Below are 9,737 nucleotides of genomic sequence, written 5' to 3'. Positions count from 1 at the left end.
GGACCGGAGGGGGACATAAGCTGAAACCGCACCAACGCCCTGCAACGGAGACCGTTGAAAAGGGCGGGAAAAACCCGAGCTTGCCAAACAAGGGAAAACCAGAGTTCAAAGTCCACAAACCGAGCCAAGTCAGGACAGGAGAGAGTAGAATAGCCGAATAGCCTTGCCAAGGGTCAAAAAAGCCAAAAAACCCAGAGAATAGTAAGCAAAATAACAGAGCTCTAGCCGAAGAGAACCAGTTCGTCCGGCGGAGAAATGGAACTAAGGAGGGGGTGGGAGGAGCATGCGCAGTGTAAATGACCTACAACTTTGTTTCTTTTATTTAAGCTCTAGAACGTTCCGAGGAGATCATCGCTGGCGCTGATTAACCCTTGTTGTGTGCATTCACAGAAGACCACGATGAAGAATGACAAAATATTGAAGTAACTATGTCAAATTTTAAATGATCATACCGATGATATATTGCCATGTCACTTCATTGTATTCATTTTTTCAATGGAAAAACTAATTCAATGGAAAAACTAATACAGTACATAACCAAAATTTCATACAGTTGTCAAGATATATGAAAAGTGCCTTTCTCCTTTATTTTCTGTACTTCTCTTTAGCTGTAATAAATGTAGCAGAGCCGCTTAAATTTTTTCTTAAAAGTGTGTATATTTTTAAAATTCTCATATTGGTATACTATTTGAACTTACTTTCTTTAAACAACAGTATAATATTTGGCGTTTTAAATTATTCTGTGCAGTTCAAAAGGAAAACAAGTATGTCCTGATAAGGCTGCTCAGTGGAAAAACTAATACATAACCAAAATTTTATACAGATGTCAAAATATATGAAAAGCGCATCTCTATTTTCTGTACTTCTTTTTGGCTGTAATAAGTCTAGCAGAGGCCCTTTAAATTTTTATTAAAAGTGTCTACATTTTAAAAATTATTTTATTTGTATACTGTTTCAGCTTAAGTAATTCATTTAAAAAACAGAGCATTAATAACATTTGGCTTTTAAAATTATTCTGTGCTGTTAACAAGGAAAACAAATATATCCTGAGTTCTGACAAAGTTGTGCTATCGTTTAAAGGAAGATGAAAACTTGCAAGTCTCTCAGTGCTGCTAGTATTTCCGTGGTGCTGTTCTTCCATTAAAAGTTTGCAGTTTGTATTTTCATGGCTTCTTTGGGCCAGGAGTAAGAATCCGTCAGAAAGTTTTCATAGTCAGTGCTGTAAATCTGGGAGTGAATGAAAGCTTCCTTGTCTACTGGCTCAGGGTAGAAAGTGGCAGTGTTGTTGCTGTAGGCTTGCTCTACAATCTGAAAACAAGACATTAGGAAGATTTTGCATCACCTTGAGAGGCAGCACAGTGTAAAAGTAAAAAAGTTCAAATTTTAATATTGAGTAATAGATTCTAATCTAATGTATCAGTGAAAATCCAATCAACAAAATGTATTTATTTCATAGATTTATATACTGCTGACTTAGTGTGGGACTATTCTAAGCAGTTTACAAAGATAAATAAACAATAGCCCAGACCACTCCCAACCAATCAATAAAATTCTGTAAATACCTACTTCAAATAAAACTTCAAATGATATATAGGCAAAGCCCTTAAATGCTTAAATGCTTCCAGAAACAAAGAAAAGTCTTTGGCATCCTATTTCATAAAGTATCGGCTATGGCCAGAAGGCAAGCTTTCTGGTGGCTGTTTTCTCAGCCTCTCTTGGCATAGCAACTTGGAGAAATAAGGCCTGTGACGAATGGGTGGAACATGGCAATGTTCTGAGGGAGAACTGCTTCAGCAGATACTGGGGCCCAAACCATTAAGGGTTTTACATACTAGCATTAAAACCTGGAACCTGGTGCAGTAAACAACTGTTAGCCAGTGGAGGTGAACCAGAACTAGTGATATGTGATCAAACTTATTCACACCTGAGACCAAAACTTATTCACATCTGAGACCATTCTGGCTACCACATTCTGGACCCGCTGTAATTTCTGCACCAGCCTCAAGGACAGATTCACATAGAGGGTGTTACAAAATCAGTCTTAGGGATCACCAGTGCACAGACCAAAGTAGCCAGGGATCTTCCATTCAGGTAGGGGTGTAACTGGGCGATAAGTCTAAGTTGGTTAAATGCTGGCCTGGACACAGCTGAAATCTGATGCTCCAGAGATAGGGTGAGTCCAGGAGCATCCCCAAGTTACAAGTGGAAGGAGGACTCTATCCAACCTAGGGAGTCTACCCCCTACCCTTTCCAGAGGACCTCCCAAGAGCATGACCACCCCCATCTTTTCCGGGTTCAGTTTTTGCCTATTAGCCTTCATCCATTCCAGAATTGAGGTCAGACAGTGCTTCAGGACATGGACAGCATCCACTGCAAAGTAGAGATAGAGCTGTGTATCATCAGTCAACATATTGATGAAAACACACTCCAAATCTCTGGATGGCCTATCCCAGCAGCCTCGCATAGATATTAAAGAGAATTGGGGAGATAGACAACCCCTGTGACAATCTACAATTCAGGGTCCAAGAGGCCAAAAGTTCTTCCTCAAGCTGAACTTTTTGGACACAGTCATCAAGAAAAGATCAGAATCAGCTAAGCACCAATCCACCAACCCCCATACCTGACAGTCTGTCCAAGAATATACCATCAACGATGGTGTCAAAGGCCACTGAGAGGTCAGGGAGCACCATCAGGGTCAATCCTATTAACCATAGGCCTCCCTGAGGAAGTAATCTTGCAATGTGACCAGTGCTGTCTTAGTACCATAGCACAGCCTGAACTTGGACTGAAACAGATCCAGATAATTCTCCTCCTCCAGGAATGTCTGGAGCTGCTCTGCCACCACACGCTTAATCAACTTGCCCATAAATACTGGCAACAGGCCTAAAGTTGGTTAAATTGTCCATCATCAGGTTGGAACATTTTAGGATGAGCTGTAGAAAGGCATAATGCTCTCCCTCAATGAGACATTTATAATAGTAGCAGCCCAATCCACAGTAACCCCATCAGCTGCTTTCAAGAGCCAATCTGGCCAAGGATTGAACACAGAGGTAGTGGGTTTGTAATGTCCCAGAGTCCTGGCCACATTTACAAATGTTACCGACTGGAACCTATCCAGTGAACCAGAGGAGATGGTGCACAAGCCATCTGACAGCAATCCACTGTCAGAGAATTCTACGTCCCATCAGATGGGCTGAATTTTAACTGACCCATCTCCTTGTGTGTGTGCGTGTGCATGTGTGTGTTACCAAGGCCAGGATAAATTTCAGGAGGAAATGATATGACCATAACCGAGGGCAGAACTTGATTATCTGCCACCCTCAGATCATACCCTATCAATGTTCACTCTAATTTTCTTCCAGCGCTGGGTGGTGGTCCCATCCTGCGTGTGCAGGGTTCCAGCCACAACCAGAACCAAATGGGTAGCAACACTGGCTGCAGGTGCATGGCACCAATGCAGCACTGTGCAGCCATGCATCTGCACAGCTTAGGGGGAACATTGTACTCTATCCATGTCAACATCAGATCCAGAGTGTGGCCTGCTCTATGCATGGGACCAATAATATGTTGAGATAGATAGACCCATGGATGTCTATGACTTCCAGGGCCAAACCAGAAAGCTCCGTGTCAGCATGGATGTTGAAGTCCCTCAGCAAGAAAAGTCTGTGGGCCCTCAACATCATTTCTGAGAGAGCCCTCGTAGGGAATGTGCTGGGATGCAGGGAGTATGCCATCACCAACCCAAATCTATCCCTCTGCCCCACTGTCAGGCAAAGATTCTCTAGACCCAGAATCAACAACACACAGTTCCTGCTGACACAGATGGAATCCTTATAGACTTTGGTGACCCCCTCCACCTCTACCTACTGATCTGCCGTGATGCTGGATGGAATACTCAGGTGGACACAGCTGGGAGAGTGCTTCTCTTCCATCTGCACTCACCCAGGTCTCAGTTATAGAAGCCAAGTCATCTCTCTCCTCAATAAGCTCAGAAAGAGAAAAAAGAAATGGATTCAAATTAAAAGAAAGATGATTCTCCCTAATATTAGGAAGAACGTCCTGAAGGTAAGAGCTGTTTCTGACAGTGGAACAGAATATTTCATAAGGTGGCAGGCTCCTCTTTGTGAAGAGGTCTTTAAAGAGAGATTGGTAGCTATCATTAGAGATGCTTTTAGCTGTGTATTCTGGCATAAGGGAGTTAGGGTATATCACTCCACAGTACATTCCAGTTCTACAATTCTATTACAGGTATGTTATTCTAATTCCTAATCAGCATAAAGCTCAGCAGGCTGGCTGTTGTCTAGCCATGATCTGTCAACCTAATCTATTTCATTCACCTGTCTTGAGGATAAAGAGGGAGGGGAGAGAATTCTGGATAGTCTTGTTAAAAAGGGAACAAAGTGTAATAAAAAAGAAGTTGGTCTTGGGGAAATAAACTTTGTTTAGACAAAGCCTTTTGAAAAGTGTTGGGAAGACTGAGTATCCTTCAAACTAATCTCCTGAAAGTGGCCACCAGGCAGCATAATGGAGGATCCAGATAAGAAAATAAGCTGTAACTCTGTCACAGCTAATTAGACTGCCATTATTTGAGGACATTTTCAAAAAAAGCTTTGCTAACAAAGCAGTCACAAAGTACACCATCGATGTGTTGTTCGATAATAAAACATGTTAATAGCTTTTTAACATAACACATTCAGCCCTTCATAATCAGATATTGCATTAGTAACTTACTTTCACAGCAATTTTCAGGGAGACATCTTGAATTGATGCTAAAGGTGGATACAAACGTCCTTCCTCTAAGTGCTTCTGTGAAACTTGTTGACATATAACCTAAGGACAAATATAAGACATTTACCTATAGACACTCATTTTATAGTTCATTTGAAAATACATTGCCATAATAAGAAAGCTAGGGGTGGCTTTCCATGGGCATTTTCTTTGAAGCTTTGATGGCCCCAGTAAGGCTCTTGTTGATGCCTGTCCTCCCTGTTCAACCTGGTCCTCAGAGCCATATTTTGATGCTTCTCACAATGCCCCTGACATAGTGCTGCTCCATGGCATTTTTGGAAATTTATATGGTAGTTACATGTAACCACTCCAACCATGCTCTCCCCATCATGGCTCAGAGTGGTTATTGAAGTTTTGTCTGTTGCAGCTACCAAGTATCAGCAACAGGCCTACAAGAACACATTGAAACAGGATCTAAACAGACTTTTTCCCCTTTCAGACTAACATGTACAGTAGAACTCCCGTATCTGCAGGATAAGTTTCATTTATCCACAGTTTGCTGCAGTCCTATATACAATATATAGGGTGCCCCCTTGTGGTCTTTGTCCCACCCCCTTGTACAGTACATTATATGTAGGGTTCCCTTGTATCTGCGGTTTCAGGCATCCATGGCAGATTGTGTAACTGATCCTTCACAGATAGGGAGGTCCAATTGTACACAGAAATGCATCAGCTGAAGGAAAACCGATGCATTTTACATGTTTGTTTTAAAGGAAAAGAGTGTGTAGAAGCCAAAACCAAATATGTAATAAACCTAAAAGCAGTTATTAGCAAAATTCTGCCAAGTCAGGTGGCTTCACACATGGTACAAAATTGAAGGGGGGTGTTTGTGTCTTTAATTAGAATCAATCTAATTCATTCAGGAATCTAAAAGTGGTGCCATCTTCTGGATTCTTGCATGAATCAGACTGCCACTAATTGAGTGTTATTAGATTACATTGAAACAATGAGGAAACATTGCTAATCTAATAATTAATTAGAAGAACTAATTAATTAGTGGAAGTCTGCCACTCAAAGTGATGCCACTTCCTTTCCACTGGTATAATTTATGCAAGAGAGTTCTGGCTGCTATTATAATGCCTAATAATATAATCTGCAATATCGAAATTTTGTAACACCTGCCTACTTTCCAGTGTGATATACAGTATACCATAATATGACAGCAGTGCCTTACTGCTTATAGAGGACTCCTTACCAAGGACAAACAGACAGGTCTCTACACCAAGGAATAAACAGAGATAAATATGAGATCAGAGATGGCAGTATTGAAAATGTGAGAAAACAGTTGAGTTGAAATGGTCATTGTTGAACCAAGAAAAGTTACCACTGAAAGAGCAAAACAACAATAAAAATTGTCAAAAGGTTCATGTCTGAATAAGAACAAGGGTTTTCATCGCAATGTACGTCTTAATCAGTTGGGTTGTAATGTAAACAAGGATTACATTTAAAAAAAATTATCATTGTCTATACTTTATACATTTCAGTCTCCCCTGACCTGTTAATTTCTATCTTAACTGGAATTAAAAAGATGAATTAACAGTGGCTACACTCATACTTACTTGTTTATATAAGATTCTGAGTGAATAGGCCAAAGATAGCAAACCATTTTGCTAATAATTAACACCAGCTAAAACTAAACCAGCAAAAAAGAGTGCACACAGCGACTTTGGAATCTCACTGGAGTTCTTCCTCTGACTCTTCCTCTTGATGAAGGCTACAAAAGGGAGAAGATCTCACCTATTCTACTCTACGCCTAGGCGACTCCATGAGGAGCAAGCTGGTGGCTGCACTGAAGGAGCCTCCTGCCCTCTGGAGCAACTACCACCTGATGGATAAAGATGCCAGGAACTGAATGGTAAGAGAACAGCTCCAGGAAGACTTCTCAGAGGGTCAGAGTGTGAGGGCTGTGAGTTAACAGCAGATGCATAGATTTGATCCTCCCCAATAATTTATGCAACTCAGATTTCCATTCACTGTTGATTTATCTGTTCTGTTTCCTAGGAATACTGTACTACATTTGACATATTTTACCTCATAATCAGTCCATCACCAGGTGTACAACAGCAGGATTTTTACTGAGATAAAATATTACCTAGCACTACCAAGAGTATACCTTTTTGTTGCTTAGGGTGCAAAACAGCATTTCACCCCAAGTACTAAATAAACTACTGACAGTGACTTTTCCCCATATTAACATATTTTTTGTACTGCAGAATCCACAAGGGGGAGCTAAAGTAGTTTAAAAAGGAAGAAGTTTTCTCTGTTATTTGACTATTTTCCTGTGGTAAATTAGTACAGTAGTTGCCTCTTCCAGGGATACATAAGCGCTTATAGGACAGGAAGCATGGTTTCATTTGCATGGTAGTTAAGAAAGTAGTCAGACTGCAATGTGACAATTACTGCAATTAAAATTAAACATAAGGATGCTGTCCAGTGCATAATATTCTAAATTAGGAAGAGATAGTTTTCACCTTTCTTACATTATAATCATCTTATTAATAAGAAGTTTGAAGGCAAAGCTAAAAAGCTACACAGCAAACAACTGATAGCAGGCAAACTTAATTATTGATTTCCTTTTCAGCCTTTTAGTCATTGTATCATTACATACCATATCTGAAACCTAACTTTCCCCTTCCTGCTTTGAAACCCTTCATCATGTAACAATATGCAGTTCTCAGGTCTATACTTTAACAGGAGCTGACCAGATATTATTGTTTTCCTATTGTATCCCACAAGACCACATTTCAAAAGAAAGTTGTGCCATAGTCACAATGCAACCACCCATTATGTCATAAACCTATTTATTTTCTATATTGTTATTTTTACTGTGAAGAGAAAAGCCCTATCAGTTTTTCACAGATACCATCGAAGACCGAGTACCTTGGCTTTTTGACTATTTACACCAGATTATACCTGGAAAGATTCCACCATAGCATGTTGACTTGCCAACATAACTCATTACTTCATAATTCTCTGACATTTTAGTTCTGCTTCATCAGGCTGAGAGAATGCGGCTTGCCATCATGGCAAAACTGTCTACAATTACACTATTTTAGCTTACTCAGCCCTAGATTTATCATCTCAAACTCAAAGCTGAACTTTACTTAACATGAAATTAAAAACACCTGAAAACAAAATATGCTATTCTTACAATGACTAAACAGCTCTTTTTATTAGGTTTAACAGGCAAAGGGATCAATTATAAAGCCCACAGTTATAAATGTCAACGTTCAGTCCCAATCACACAGATCTCTAGACTCTTTAGAAAGCTATTGCAGAAGGTTATCTTTTGACACCTTTTCCTTTCTCTGATTGCAGCAGAGTTAAGGCGAATTTGTACACAAGAATAACTTTATTTCTTGTTTCTCATAGTTTTCCATGGGCTCAGTCCTGAACCCTAGATGGTTTGGCTTAGAAGGTGACTGGATCGTCAATTACCCTGGGCTTATAAAACAAGTGAATTCATTTATTTATTTTTAAATTGCATGACATGCAAGGCTGATTTGAATGGATCCAACCTACTTGCTGCCAAACCAGCTTTATTTCTCTGCTTCCAGGGGCTACAACTTTTCCATGAAGAGAGGATTCAATCAGGCTTTCCCCCCTGCAGACGTTGTTGTAAAGATGGGAGGGTGCATCTGTAACACCAGTACAGTATTCCCCTCTCTCTGCAAAGTTTCTCCTTCCCCGACACTTTAAAAAAACAGCTTCCCACCCAAGTGGGCATGATATGCAGGCTATGCAAAAGCAAAGTACTGTCAATAAGGTTTGCTGTGAAGCTATTTTATCATTAAAAGCTTAAAAAAAAACTTTTCTATAGAAAATAATGTGGAGAAGGTACTTCATAGACTAGAATACAGAACATCATAAGTTTGAAAACTAATTTTGCAAAATAGATCATGCTTCCCAACTCAAAACAGTTCCATTTGGGATAACCCCTTCCCATCACTTATCAGTTACTACTAGAGATGGGCACTTCTTATTCTTATCTCAGGGATACGATTACAAACCACAGCACCGCAGGTGTTGCGGGGGTCCAATTCCCTCTCACAGAACTGGCCAGCCCATTCAACAGGATCCACACAGCACTGTGGTCCTTCTTTGGTGGCAGTGCACCAATCCTGGCAGAAGCCCAGCCCTGCCACCCCCACAGCTGACCACTCTGGCACAGAGGCAGGACGGGGAGTCTTTCTGCTCTGTCGATAAGTGGTTTGCTGCGTGGGGGTGGGTGGGGAAGGGCTGGCTGGGTTCCTGTCAGGATTGGTGTGCCACTGCCAAAGGAAGACCACAGTGTTGCGTGGAACTCAGGGAGTGGGCCTGCCAGTTCTGGGGGAGGGAATTGGGCCTCTGCAGCACTTGTGGTGCTGCAGTTCATATAAATACCTTTGAGATAAGAATATGAAGTGTCCATCTCTAGTTACTACCTTCCATTATTTTGAAGTAACACATGCAAAAATTATTGCTCTCTGGTGACATATAATTTTAAGCTACCATATTTTTCCATGTATAAGATGCCCTCATGTATAAGACCCCCCCTTTTCCAACCCAAAATTAAGAAATCAATATTGCAAACATAAAACAGAACACACTTTTATTTAGCAATTAGGTGACATTTATGTACCAGCACAGTCATACCAGTACATACCAGTACAGTTCACACTTAGCTTTGAGCATATCACATTATTCATCCTCTGGGATCAGAACACTCCACCATCACCAGTCCCTATTGCATCTGAGCCCTGTCTACTTGCTCCACCTCCAACGAGATGTGTTCCAATTGGTTTGTTCAGCATCAGCTGATGTCATTTACATAAGGCTTGTGATTGGAGGCAGCTAAGCCTCATGACTGAAGGAAGCCTGTTTGCAGAGGCAAGGTATGGGCAGTTTCGCAATTGTACAGTTCTCTCCTCGGCTTACCTCCGTGTATAAGACAACCGTCAATTTTTAGT

General features: G+C 40.7%; 1 protein-coding gene across 4 annotated transcripts in view; it reads right to left on the bottom strand.

Annotated features, from left to right (window-relative positions):
- Window positions 1-460: 460 nt before the first annotated feature.
- The window catches only part of ME1 (malic enzyme 1), a 159,843-nt gene continuing 150,566 nt past the window's right edge, over window positions 461-9,737 (bottom strand). For all 4 annotated transcript variants that reach the window (XM_072999154.2, XM_078380506.1, XM_078380510.1 and 1 more), the window contains exons 13-14: window positions 4,732-4,830; window positions 461-1,308 (exon numbers count right to left, since the gene is read on the bottom strand). In XM_072999154.2, the coding sequence (XP_072855255.2) occupies window positions 1,141-1,308; window positions 4,732-4,830 (267 nt within the window). In that variant the 3' untranslated portion in view covers window positions 461-1,140. The remainder of the gene's footprint in view (window positions 1,309-4,731; window positions 4,831-9,737) is intronic.

This window comes from Pogona vitticeps, chromosome 1 (assembly GCF_051106095.1).
Source record: "Pogona vitticeps strain Pit_001003342236 chromosome 1, PviZW2.1, whole genome shotgun sequence".
In the NCBI taxonomy this organism is placed as follows: domain Eukaryota; kingdom Metazoa; phylum Chordata; class Lepidosauria; order Squamata; family Agamidae; genus Pogona; species Pogona vitticeps.
This window is presented reverse-complemented; position numbering and strand designations above follow the sequence as displayed.